General features: G+C 40.1%; 1 protein-coding gene across 12 annotated transcripts in view; it reads left to right on the forward strand.

Moving 5' to 3' along the window:
* The window catches only part of NHSL1 (NHS like 1), a 184,419-nt gene that overhangs the window by 143,346 nt on the left and 27,534 nt on the right, over nucleotides 1-13,539 (forward strand). For 8 of the 12 annotated variants that reach the window (XM_048299705.1, XM_048299716.1, XM_048299704.1 and 5 more), the window contains 3 exons: nucleotides 2,625-2,752; nucleotides 5,854-5,925; nucleotides 11,888-12,080. In XM_048299705.1, coding sequence (XP_048155662.1) covers nucleotides 2,625-2,752; nucleotides 5,854-5,925; nucleotides 11,888-12,080 — 393 coding nt within the window. The remainder of the gene's footprint in view (nucleotides 1-2,624; nucleotides 2,753-5,853; nucleotides 5,926-11,887; nucleotides 12,081-13,539) is intronic. The other 4 variants (XM_048299707.1, XM_048299708.1, XM_048299714.1 and 1 more) reach the window with 1 other exon arrangement.

Consider the following 13,539-nt stretch of genomic DNA (forward strand, 5'->3'; position numbering starts at 1 on the left):
AGCAGGCTCCTGGCAGACTCTGGGAATCCATGGATGGAGAAGCCCAAGGAAGAGCAGATTTGCTGGCAGGACTTCTGTACGTGTGGGGAACCCACACTGCAGCAGACTGTTCCTAAAGGACTGCGCCCATGGGAGAACCACTGCTGGAGCAGTTTGTGGAGAGTTGTAGCCCGTGGGAAGGACTCACGTTGGAGAGTTTTTACAGGACTGTCTCCCATGGGAGGAACTCCACACTGGAGCAGGGGAATGACCTCCCTGAAGAGGAAGTAGCAGCAGAAACATGATGAGCTGACCATAACCCTCATTCCCCATCTCCCTGCACTGCTGAATGGGGAGGAGGTAGAGAACTGGGAATAAAGTTAAGCCTGCAAATGAGGGGAGGAGGGGGCGAAGTGTGTTTTTTAGGATTTGCTTTACTTCTCATTATCCTGCTCTGATTTTGATCAGTAATAAATTTAACTAAGCTCCCTAAATCAAAACTGTTTTGCCTGTGGTTTTAACTGGTGAGTGATCTCTCTCTGTCCTTTTCTCAACTCATGAGCCTTTTGATACATTTTCTCTCTCCTTCCCAGCTCTCTTCAGAGGAAGAGAGCGATAGAGCAGCTTTGGTGGGCATCTGGCATCCATCCCAGGTCAAACCACCGCAGGTATTTTTTTGGGGTGTGCCATGATGTCAGATGTTGGAGAGTTGCAGGAGTGGCCAGCCAGGACTTTAAGCCTTACTCCAAAAATGGGAGGAAAAATAACTGCATTCTTACGCACCCTTTAGTTTGTATTCATGTTTGTTTGCAGTGATTAATGATTGCTCTGAAGGTAAAAGTTGCAGTGTCTAAATTGACAGCTTAGCGTGTTAACCCACACTACAAGCTGATGCAAGTCTTTGGGCTGTCTTGTTCTGCCACAGTCCGCTTATCCCTGTTCATTTGTAGCTCAAACCAACAAACAGCCCATCAGGGTGCTCACATCTGTGAGTGTTACATGCTGGATCTGGCTGGATCCAGTACCAAATTTGGAAGGGTGGTGGAGGAATTTGCTTTGCTGTGGTTGCTGACAGTCGTTTTTCACCCTGCTCCTGAAGTAAGGCAGCAGTTTGCCAGATGTGCACAATGTCAGCATGCTCACACATGTGGAACGGGTAAACAGGATTACCAACCCTCTGTTCCTGAGACATAGCCATTGATTTGGATCTCAAAACCCACACTGCCACTGTTGGTCCTTGAATTGAGAGAGAAGGGAAGGTTCATGCCATACTGCCCTTTTTGATGCCATAGGGATACATAGGCAAGGACATATGTCCGGCACTGATGGAAGTGGCTAGTTGTCAGACTGTAAGCTTGCCTCCTCAGTGTCTGTGTACAGATACAGGGGAGTCCTTACTGATGAAATCCTCACAGTGTGTTTGCTGTAGGTCAGTTAACCTGTCAGCACAAGTCCTCCAGACCTCAGTCTCAGAAGCATCTGAGCATAACAGAGGACATGTATGCTGGAGGTGCAGATTGTAACTCCACCTAATCATTTGCCAGGCAAAAGCCTCTCTAAAACCTTGCCCTTGGTATAAACATTGCATCTTTTCTATTTTAAGGACTGTTCAAAAGATCAAGATAGGCAGACAGATGATATAATCACAGAAAGCCTTTCTCCAGCAAGTGATGATAAAAGCATTTTGTGTCGTGATAATGCCTGTGTATTGTGCAGAAATTTCAGTTCCTTAAATGGAAATACACCAAATACTTAATTTTCTTCTTGCTTTCATCATCTTTCAACAGATTCAGATATCTCTCTTTGGAAATTTAATTTAAATTAAATAAATTTAAACTGGTCTGATGAGTTTGGTTGCCGCATCTTGAACATTTAATTTTTCCTTATGCTCTGGCGTCTGTTATTCTTTAGCACAATCACACTGAATATCAATTAGGAGGCAGGAAGATGATTGTGGAAAACTTGGTGAGGGGGATGCGATGCTGACTGGAATTTTGACTATTGTGAGTGGGGATGCATGTTTGCTCTGAATTCTTTCTGAACTTTAGAAACTCTTTAGTGCTAAACTACATGTGCTGTGCAGCAGCGCAAGATTCTGCTATTCCCATGATTTGTATTCCTCTCTCTAAAACCACAGTAAATGGTCTCTTCCATGGACAGGAAGACAAGACAAGTGGTCAGTGCCAAAGTTATTTAGCAGATGGTGCTTGAGTAGTGAGCAACATCATCATCATTTCAAGTGTAAGGCATATAATAGATGTCTACCGGCCTGGCAAATGAGACCCCTGGAGTTACTCGCATGCATCCGTCTCCCATCCTGCAAGATGATGCCATCTGTCAAGACACGGAGCCAGGCCTCACTTAAATAAATAAATCTATTTCCCCCTTCTTTCCAAAGCACTTGCCATCGCCTGGGTTAATACACTATGTGTGGGCTTACGTGTGTCATACATGTGAGGGAGGAGGAAATATAGAAACAAATATGAGGAACGCGCCCTTGGGTTCTGTCACTTGGGGCAGACAATGTTAATGCACGGTAAACATTTTCAGAAAGACATTCAGTACTTAAGTGCCACTGAACACCAAGCATAAACAGTAATGGCTCTTGCCATGATTTAACCTCCTGTTTCTCTTTCTTTCGGCAGAGTGTGACAAGCTGCGGCGGGATGGCTACCGGAGCTCACAGTATTACTCTCAGGGCCCCACCTTCTCCTCGTCCTCCAGTGCAATCTGTGGAAGTTACCAGGATGATTATGAAGAAATTGAACAAAAGGTAATGGTGGGGGGCAAAGCACTGGAAAAAATACTTGCCTGGTGCAGTTTAATTGCCTGCCATAACACTGTTCAAATAAGGCAGGATTTTTAGAGGACCACAAAGATGTTTATTCCTTTGAATTACAGTGATAGTAGATCATCTGACTTTCATGGTCTCTTAAAAATCCCAGTTCTACCCATGCTCTGATAAAAAGTTCCCACTGGCATGTTCAGAGAGTGAAAGCAGGAAGGGGTTTGGTAATGTTCTGGAGGGAAGACCCTAGCAAGGGTAGCTGCTAAGTGTTTACATTCAAGTAGCAGGAAGAGCTATTCAGCAGCCATCAGCATACTTGCATTGTAACTTGGATAGGTGCACACTTTGAATTGCTAATACAGGCAGTTATTCAGTTAGGTAGAGGCTTTGTCCTAATGCATCACAACTGTTTGGTAAAGGCATCCAGAAAATGAAGATTGCCCACTGAGTTGGGTTTATTGCCTTTCTTTCAGTTTACTTCATGATTTTCTTGCTTATATCCCCACATCTCAACTCCCAGTGTGCTTAGCTTAGAATCTAGAAATAATTTAAATAAAGAGAAGGAACAGTTGATCACAAGTTTTAAGAAAGTTATGAAGCCATATTTATTTATACATCAATTTATATAGATTTCAGTTACAGTACTGTTAAGTTGCATTATTGTTCTGAAGAAGAAAAGAAATTCTGCTCCCCTGTCTTTACTTTATCCAGTTGTGCCTGTGGGCTCTGAAGGAAAAGCTGACTTTGGTGTTGTGGTCTGGGATGTTACTGCTGGGGTGGATGGCAAGATCCACTGGAGCGTGCCTGTCTAAAGCTGAAATGCCAGAGCTCCTGGCATTTTCAAGATAGATATTCTAGAATACTTTGCCAAAAACTGCTGTTGCTTAGAGAATGGGAGGATGTCCTTGATTGTAACACAGTTTAATTTCTTTGAATTGTTGCTAAACCATATATCCCTCTGTAGTATAGACCAAATAACTATATAAGCAAAATGTGCAGACCCTGAGAATGCACTTCAGAGGGTACTGTGTTCTCAGTTTAATCCTCCATGGGTTTTAGTCACATAATAAAAGGTGTTGTGGAATATGTAGAGTCTCTCATCCAGGTGGTGATTGCATTTTATCTGTGTATTGGCAGGGAATGTCAGAGCATCTTGTTTAGCTATGTGTGGTATGCACTGGCATCAAGCCGAGAATGTAAAGCACATTCATACTGTGGAATGCATTATAATGGTAATTTGCAAAACCATGTTGAAATCAGTGGAATTAAGATTTCCACTGGGGAAAGTATTAACACCTTGTTTGTTGCTATTAATGTATTGCACATAAATGCATACATACATGTCATCCGCTTGTCCTGGCCAGTGCTGTGCAGCATAACCATCTGCACATGTAAAACTAATGTAACATTTAATAAATATAAATACATTTTTCCTTAAACAATTTGAATGAAGGTATATAAGCATGGGTGAGGATTCTTGGAGACTTAAGAGCTGTCACCCTTTCTTGGTTAAGGGTTTTTTCAGTGTTAACATAATGTGTTACTAACAATTCCTGTGCATTCTGGAGAAAATTAATGCAACTAAGTATGCTTTAAATATAGGATAGCACTTCCATTTCAAATTGGAATAGGTTCCTTTAAATATTGTAGCTGAAAGGATGATTCAGAGCTGTGGAGAAAGATAGCTGCCAAACTGACAGTCTTGGCTGTTACTGATTATCTCAGAAGCTTAACCTTAACCCTGCCACTCTTATTTCCAGCTCACAAAGACATTAATTTCTTGTAAACTGTAGCATGAGTCTCCATTCATATTTGTATAACTCTCTTTTGTGGAGTCTTTTGACCAGTATCTTTGTTTAATTGGCTTTTTTTTCCTTTCTTTTTTTTTCCCCTTGTTTTTCTTTTTTTTTGCAAGGGTGTAAATTTTTAATCTTTCTTTAAATTAATGTTTACCGTAACAGATTTCTGAACTTGAATTATTACCCTACTGGTAAAGAGCCAAGTAATTCTAAGAAGTCTTATGCCTTGAGGGAGTCATATTTCAACTGTCAGGAGAGTTCTTCAGTAACAGTGTGGAACTGGGGTCACCAAAAATGCTGTGATTCAAAATGTGAACTCCTTACCACTAGATGAAAGCCTCATAGCTTTGTTGTCTATTCAAGGCAAAAGCCGACATTTAAATTCTGTGCATGCAGTACTTAATAATTGAAATTTGAGAGCAGTGAAATAATGATGGGTGGATGAATACCTATTTGCTGTTGAGAAACTCTGTAGTTGATATAATTGCCAACTTGCAGAAAAAAAGAGTGGGTCATTTCACAAAGGAAACCAGCTTTTCCTGTTGTTTTTAATCTGCTTCTAAAAATAAAAACCATAGCCAGATATTCTGCTTGTCTGTTTATGCTGGAGACATTATGAAACCATGGTTAGGTGATGCAAGAGGAGATCCACCAGCATTCTCAGGTTTTGTGGAGATGGGTGTCTGTCAGCAGAGGGTAGTAGTCACGCCACCAGGCACGTTGGTTCAGTGTCTTTGGAAATGTCTAAGGTAAGCAGAACATGTGCTGTTCCAAGGGAAAACCACTAGGGAGAAGCAGTCACAACTCAAAAACGAATGAACAAAATTAGAAAACATAGAAAGCTGGAGTCTCTGAGTGGAAGTTGATATAAAATTAAGTGTTTGGATCTGCCCTTCTACTTTTAATGTTGATTCTTACAAGTTAGATTAATGGAGCACAGGCCAAACTCCAGTGTAGTACTGATCCTAATTGAGTTTGTTGGTGATTAAATTGGTTTACCTGGATTTTACATCTCAGTACTGTGACCAGTCTCCTCCTTTCTCATATCTTACATGCTGCTGTTGGTGCCACATCTTGGGAGCTATTCCTGTGCTATAGTATTACTCTGTTTTACCAGTGTAAAAGATGTTTTGAAATGTCACTTTCAAACTCCAGTTCTCCTTATGTTCTGAAATGTATGCATGTGTATATTAACTGTATTTGTCTTTTGTGTGGTTTTTTTCTTACTCCTTTTTCTTTCCCTTTTTACCACTCATTCTCTTTGTTTCTTTTTGTCTCACTCAACAGTCTAGTCTGTTAGACTGCATCTCTCAGTCTTGCATTAGCGCCTGCTGTAACTTGGTTCCCTGGAACAACAAGGTACTTTGCCCACAAGTGGGACCATCCAGCTGCCGTATCTGCAGCTTGATGTTACCTGTAGCATTTAGCATATATGCAATCTTATTCTGCTCTTAGCCTTCAGTCGTTACCTGCTGCTTTTTTCTGCTTAAAATAAAAAGCAGTTAAAAAAACAACCGCTCAACGGAAGAGTCCCATGCCACGTTTGTTTCCTTTTTTTTTCCTCTGTACTCCTTTTTGTCTGCAGTACAGTATCCTGTATTTACTTACAGAATTTTTTACTCTGTTTTTTGTCTATTAATATTTGCCTCCTTTGAAACCCCTCCTCCAATGGACACTGTGTTTTATTTAATTGGCTGCTTCATTGGTTTTTAATGAGCCATGGATAAACTCTACTAATTTGGAGGAATGTACTTTTCTTGAATGATAAATGTGAACTACAGAGAATACCTGCTCCTAAGCATGCAGTATTGCATATATTATTTGTTTATTCCATTTATGAAAATGTTTGTGCACCCAAAACTCGTGGTGTTTTTCCTTACGTTGTGTCATTTGGCTTATGAACTTTGCCTTGATAGTTGCTGAGAAACAAAGCTGGATGCTTTGGGTGAAAAAACACTTTTCTTATTTGGAGGGGGAGATGGTGGGAGAGTGTATTTTTGTCACTGTGCTCATCTGAACTGTTAGTTGCCTCTCCAATATCTGCAAGAAACTGTTCAGTATCTTAAGTGAAAACAAGTGCACTAACTGTACTGATTTGAGGAAGTCTAATCCAAAACTTTACTTGGTGTTAAGAGGAGGTAAAGCAGTTGGGCACTTCAGTTTTGGAGGTGGGAATGCCTAAAAAATCCTGAGGCATGAGGTCTGGCAGAGCCGAAGATACCTCTGGGTGATGCTGTCCTCTGCTGCAGTTGCATGGCACTGCTCTTGTAAGCACCACACATATTTTACACCATTTGTAGGTGTTTGTTTTTTTTAAATACTGCACCATTTACTGAACTAAACCAGCAGCTCATAATGCATGAAATGCCAAAGCATTAAGGAAGCTGTGTGCAGAAAATCTTTGAACAAAGAAAAGAGGGTAATTCTTCACTCATTGCATACTCAGACTGTGCAGCTGCTGTGGGAATTGTGGATGCCGAAAGTTTACACGGGTTTAGAAAGCAACTGGGTACATTCTTGAGGGGTGAGGACTCCATCCAAGGCTGAGAGAATATTCAGGAAAAAGTATCTTCTCTATGCATCTTCAAATTTGAATTTCACCTTGATATCACTGATTAGCCATTATCTTAAGGCAGATACTAGACAGGCTTTCAGAGTTTCAAGCAGTACAGATCTTCTTGTGTTTTTTATCCCGTTACCACAGAGTAGAGGAAGAAGAAAAGAACATTTCTGTGGTGCTTGTTAAGGTGATAATTTGCTTGTTAGTCAGTAATTTCAGCTGACAAAAAAAGTTCTTCCTAACTGAGACCTAATGAAGGTTATGAAGTGAAGAATTTAGTAGGATAGCAATGCTGGCTAGTGGAACTGGAGATCTGTGTGTAGAAGTAATAAAATGGAATATTCTGTGAAGACTGGGGGAACTAGACTGGTGACCTTGGTCTAGAGGACACCAAATAGAGTCTAATGACTAATTCATCTAAAGTGTAAATTCATGTAAATGTATAATTTGGCAGTGTTCCATGAGACAGTGTGAAACCCCACAGATTGAATTAGGCATGTGAAGTGCCAATCTCAGTTGGCCAGGTTTGGGTCTTGGGTTTCTTTTCTCTGTTACTGATTGTGTTGATCCCTTGCTGTTGGGAAAGTGGCACTTGAAGCCATCAAATCTAGTAAAGCACTGGAGCAAAAATAGAATGTTGGCAAATATAATAGACAGTTGAACTGGTATGGCTGCTGTCTCCAACACTGATTTTTTTTTTCTCTATTTTGTTTTTCTGATAAATTATGATTTTAGAAGTAATTTTAGTAGACAGTAGGGTAAATGGCATGACTAGAAGTTTGAAGTCTCTTTGCTGAAAAGTAAAATTTTTGTGGATTGAGTTTTCTTCCTGGAGGCTCGATCTTTTTTTAAACACTGTCGTATAAATCCCTGTTATATAAAAAGGATTTAGAATAAACAGATTATTTAGGCAGAGAGTGCTGCGAGATACATAGCATAAACTCATTTGTCATCTGGGACCTCTCAAATAGCATGAATGTGCTGAGATAGTGAAACCCTTTTGTTGTATCTCAGCAGCTGAGTTGGTTGGGGGACAGTATATCAACAAGTTGTCGGAGAGGCTCCAGCTCACTGAGCCATGTAGCCACATGTGTAGGATATTTATAGGCCATTTTTCTCCTGGATTCTCCATTTTAACTCCCCTTTGAAGGTTCAGGTTTTTTATCCCTAGAGCATGTTTGTGGAAACACTGCAAGGTCCAAGGCTGCTCCTTTCACATCCCACCTTTACCTCCTACCATGTCCATGAAAAGGAATGAATTCCAGCAAATTTTCCTGTGGAGATGAGTGTGACAACCCATTCCAGAGATTTGGCCATTTAAGTCTAGCAGTAAAGTTGTTATGACTCGGAGATGCTTTAAAAAGGGGACAAGTACTTCTGTTCTGTTATGGACATAGAGTTTATTATCAGCTTTTCTAAGCAGATAAATATTCTCAAAGTACTGCCTCGTTCTACTTCTGGTGTAACAGACCTGACTGGAGAAGACATTCCTGCCACACAGCAGCAATTCACTGCATCTTCCAGCAAGCTTCTGTGCTGTAAATCTGGGAATGTTTGCCAAAAATATGTAAATCTCATTTTCATCCTAATTATAGGGGTAAATAATTTCTGTCTGAAGAAGGCTGAAAGATGAGCTCTTGCATTCCTCTCTGTGTAATATAGCTGTGTACAGCTTTGTCATGCCTACCCCATTATCACTGAGAGTACTTTGGAAGAAAGGCTATAAGTAGAGACAGTCATGTTTCTTCAGGAAAATGTACCTACAGCTGAAATGTGAACACTTACTCTTACACCCAAAACCACCTCCAACTCTTACTGAATTATTTTGTAGAAGTACGTATGTGTGTCCTGCGGCAGGAAGCCATTCTCACTGATACTGCCTTGAACTCAACTGCACCATTGGGTTTTCAGTTGCTTCTGGTTGGTTATATGCTCATATAACCTGATTCATTTCTGTCTGTCTTACTCCATCTGTCCCCAATTTTCTCAACTTCTAATTCTGCAAAATTTCTGATGGATGTTCCACATTCTTTGGATAATTAGGGTTCCCTTGTAGCAGATGCTTCACTTCTTCAGTTTTTCTGTTCATATACTCTTAACAAAAAAGCTGTTCTGCTTGGCTTGGGTAATTTCTTTGATAAGGAAGGATGGCTTTGTAACCAGTATCTCTGCCACTTGACATAGTGGAGTAGCCCTTAGAGACTTCTGTATGACAGCTGAGACCTGACACTGCAGTACAGTCTGAAGGTGACACATACTGATGCTGACAGTATCAACCAAACAGTGTATTTGAAGGTCACTGGTGCTCATCCTCACCCCAGACAAACTGCAAAACTATGCTTGAGGTGTCTCCCTTGGTCTCCCTGATTCAGGTGGAGAAAAGCTCACTGTAGTACAGGGAAAGCAGTATTTCTTTGCCTCAACCTTTGCTTACTCCTTTAAGTGCATGTACAATGCCTGCTGTGACAAGTGGACTATCACCCCCTTGTCATGTTCCTTGCAAACCCTTTCTCCCTTGCCCAGTTTTTAAACCTAACTGGGGGGGAAGCATGGCCTGGAGGCAGCTTTCCCTTCTTCAATGGCATTCCTGTCCCAAATTGCTTAAGGTAATGAAGGTCTTTATGAATTTGGGTGATTTGAAGTGGGAAAGTCCTTGTGTTTGCAAGTACATATATATGTGCCCACACTGTATATGTATATAAATAGTGTATGGACACACTCTCAAAAAAAGATAAGCACTCACATCATATTATTACTTGGTTTTAGAGCTTTTTAGAAACAGCAGAGGTCTGAAAAAATGTTGGTGTCCTCTAAGAAGATTGTATTGATAGAACTGCTGAGCTTTCACTGGGCTGAGCCCTTAACTACAGAGCAGCATCTGTCCCTTCCACAGCCTCTCTAGGAAAGAAATACAAGGCTGTTAGAAATGGATTATATCCTTGAAGAAAAGCTCCCACGTTCTGAAGTGTGGTTCCAAACCACAGAACGACATTAGTAATAGTTTCATTGCCTGAAATGTTTTTTTTACTGTTGCCTGAAGAGGTTTTACTTTTCTTTTACTTTTTGCCTGGAAGTTGCTTTTATTTTTTGTTTTCTATTTAATAAAATGTTGGACTCTGTCCTAAAGGATGTAGAGTCAAAGCACAACAGAATAAATAAATGGTTATTTATTTATAAACAGTGGGAACTCCTCGTAGTAACAGGAAGAAAATTAAAATCAGAAATGATAAACAGTGGTTGCAGCACAGTGTTTGGGCAAGTCTTTTTTATAGCACTCAGCTTTAAGAGAAAACAGATCACTTAGACTGAACACCCACAATAATAAAAAAAATCCATCTGTTATAAAGAGCTGTGATGTTTCATTCCATGCCTGTGTGCAGCAGGGAGGGGGGGAAGAGGCAGTACTGACAACCCTGTTCTGAGTAGTATTTGGCTTTCCAAAGGGAGAGAGGAGTAAAGAAAAGACGGGGGTAATTCTGGTCTGGTGGTAGGGAGGAAGGTCCCAAAGCAAACTCCTCTGAAACAGAAGAGTCAACAGGTTGCAGAGAGGTCTCTGCTAGTGCTGCAAACACTATGCAACTCCTCTTCCATGTTCTCTTCTCTTTTTTGTTTTGTGGGGGGCAGAAGGAGACTGTGGTTGGTTTTCCTCCGGGTCTTCCTTCCTCTCCTGCTTCTGGGATTTGTTGGAGTGCCTTGCAAGCAGGAGTAAGGAGGAGGGAAGGCTGCTTCTCTCAAGTTCACTTGCATTTGTGACCACCTACTAGAAGCCTCAGTGATGTCTTCTGCATGGCCTGAATCTGCCTGCCCTCAGTGTTTGCCATGGACAGGTACTGTCCTGTCAGTAAAAAGCTGTGCTATGGCTTTCCCTGCCATTACTGGCATGCAAGCAAGGACCTTGTAATGAAAACAGATTTGCTTCCTGAAAGGAAATGGTTTTTTGGCTTATAACTTTGGTGGAGGGATTTGCACATGCTGTTGCAATCTCTTTTTCTTGTGTGGAAAGTTTTTCGTTTCATTGGTTGGGGAGTTTTTTTGTTGTTTTTTTTTAAGTAAAACACTTCATGGAGTTGAAATCTGCCACTTTGCGAAGAACTGACTTTTAAAATTACCACTCTGTGGCACTAATAATATTAAGTGTTTTATCACTGAAAAATGAGTAACCCCTTGGATTGTGGTCAGTTTCTCCAAGACCAAAGCCAAGTTAATTGCTACCTTACTGATGCATGTCTGATGATTTTGTGGAGTGTTCTGATTGGTTCTTTTACTGAGCTCTACTGAAATCTGTCGTTTCATAACAGGCTTCTTGCTGGGACTTTACGCATTCGTACAGCGTAGTGCACCTGGAGCAAAGCAGTGCTCAGATCTCCTCTTCTAGTAGAGCCTGGGGAGATGCGAGGGGAAGGGAAGGCAAAGCTCGGTGCAGGGAGACAGGGGTTAATCACTGCAGGAGTTATGTCAGTGTGTAAGGTGTAATTAGTTACTGTGCTTTGCTATGTGCAAGACCACTTTTTTCCCCCCTTCATTGGTATATATTCCTTAGACTAATCAAATGTCTTGAAAAATAGAAACTAGGTGTTTCGTTGTGTGTTTATTTGTGTGTTTTTAAAACTGCTCTTTATGTAGGTTGAAGTGTGATATTTATGAGGATGTTTTGCTCCACACACAATCATGCTGACTACAGCAGCAGCACCTTAGTAATACCATAGTCCTACGGATATTTTAGTAGTAAATTCACATTGTTGTATGTATTTCTGTTTGTAGTGTCCCGTCTCTCCCCCTGAAGAAGAAAAGCTTATTACCATCAAAAGGCCTAAAAGTCCAGCTACAAATGAGTTATCAGATATCAACACCCAAACCAACTGGACTAAGTCTCTTCCACTGCCAACGCCAGAAGAGAAAATGCGACAACAAGCACAAGCCGTCCAAACAGATGTGGTTCCTATTAATGTGACTGGTAGGCTTTTAATTTCAGTAATTGCACTACATGATGAGGGAGGACAGAGATGAAAGGTGATCCATACAGTTGGCTAGTATTTGGACATTCATATATTCAGTGCATGAATTTTAAATTACTTACCATACCTTTCTGTGAAAACCATTTTGCTTTTAATAGTCTAAATCTGAACTTAATTAGAAAACATCAGAATCCCTTAAAATTATCATTAATGGAGATAGTTAAAATATGTGGGCTTGAAACAGTATTAGATATTCATGAAATGCAAGAAGAGGACTGATAAATAGCAATGTTTTGCTGTGGACTACACTGAGGATATGTAATTGAAAATCATGTTTTATCCAATGTTGATGAATTTCAAGATTTTCTTCTAGGAGTTTTATTTAAGGAAGGTTGTCAGGAACTTCTGTGTTCCAAAGACTAAATGTTACAAAAATCAAGAAAAAAAGCTCTAGGGTCTAATTTTTATCAGTAACAAAAGGTTTAGGTGTCAAGGAGAGTAGGGTTAGAACAGCAAAAGATAGTGAGGCTACACTTTTGAGCAGTACTCTAGGTAAGACACTCCACTTACATAACCACAGTCCAAATTTTCTTGTTATGAACTGTGTATTAACTCTTCATTTTGAAAATGCTCTTTGATTTTACCGTTGCAGAACTCTCACTCTGTGGAAGTTACATTACATTAAAGCTTAATGCCAAATAGATACTTTGTTGTGTGTAAAGCAGAAGATGGAATTAATGCTTCAATTTAATAACCCCTTTTTTTCTGCACAGTATCAAGATTGTCTGTTACTAGTTAATTCAAATAACTGACCATTTGCCTGCCAAAGCTAGGATGATACTCAATATCCAATTTATTTAAAATGCCATATGGCATGCTCTGACTCCACGCTTACTCTGACAATCAATAGATTGCAATGTTTGGTTTTGTTTTGAAAGTAAATTAGGTTCTCTTTCCCTGCATGACTAGCAGTGCTTTTTTCACCTGTATTTTTATAAACTAGTATTTTAATTAGTATTATTGAATACTATTTAAATATTCTATTAGTATAGGAGCAGGACATCTGTAACAAACATTAGCAAGCTCTGAGAAATCAACGAGAAATTATTTCTTAAATAAACAGCAGAAAATATTTGAAGTAAACAGATGAAGACAACATGAAATCATGAACACCCCACCTCTGGAAAACTAATAGAAGGAAAATATATGCAATGCTGAAATGTTACTAGGGCAGTTGGCATCATCTAGGGAATTTAGGATACAGATGCAGAAGGCCAAGTTACAGGAACAATGGATAATCTGACATAATCAATAAGCTTGAGTAGGGCTTAGATGTTGTGACAGCAGGAACACAGTATACTTGGAGAAACAGTAATCTGTTGTTTGATTTAATGACCCTGCATACTGCAAAAGGTACGGGGGAAGTAAACAGATGGAAAGAAGAATGAGGGAAAGGGA

This window comes from Corvus hawaiiensis, chromosome 3 (genome assembly GCF_020740725.1).
Source record: "Corvus hawaiiensis isolate bCorHaw1 chromosome 3, bCorHaw1.pri.cur, whole genome shotgun sequence".
Taxonomy (NCBI): Eukaryota; Metazoa; Chordata; class Aves; order Passeriformes; family Corvidae; genus Corvus; species Corvus hawaiiensis.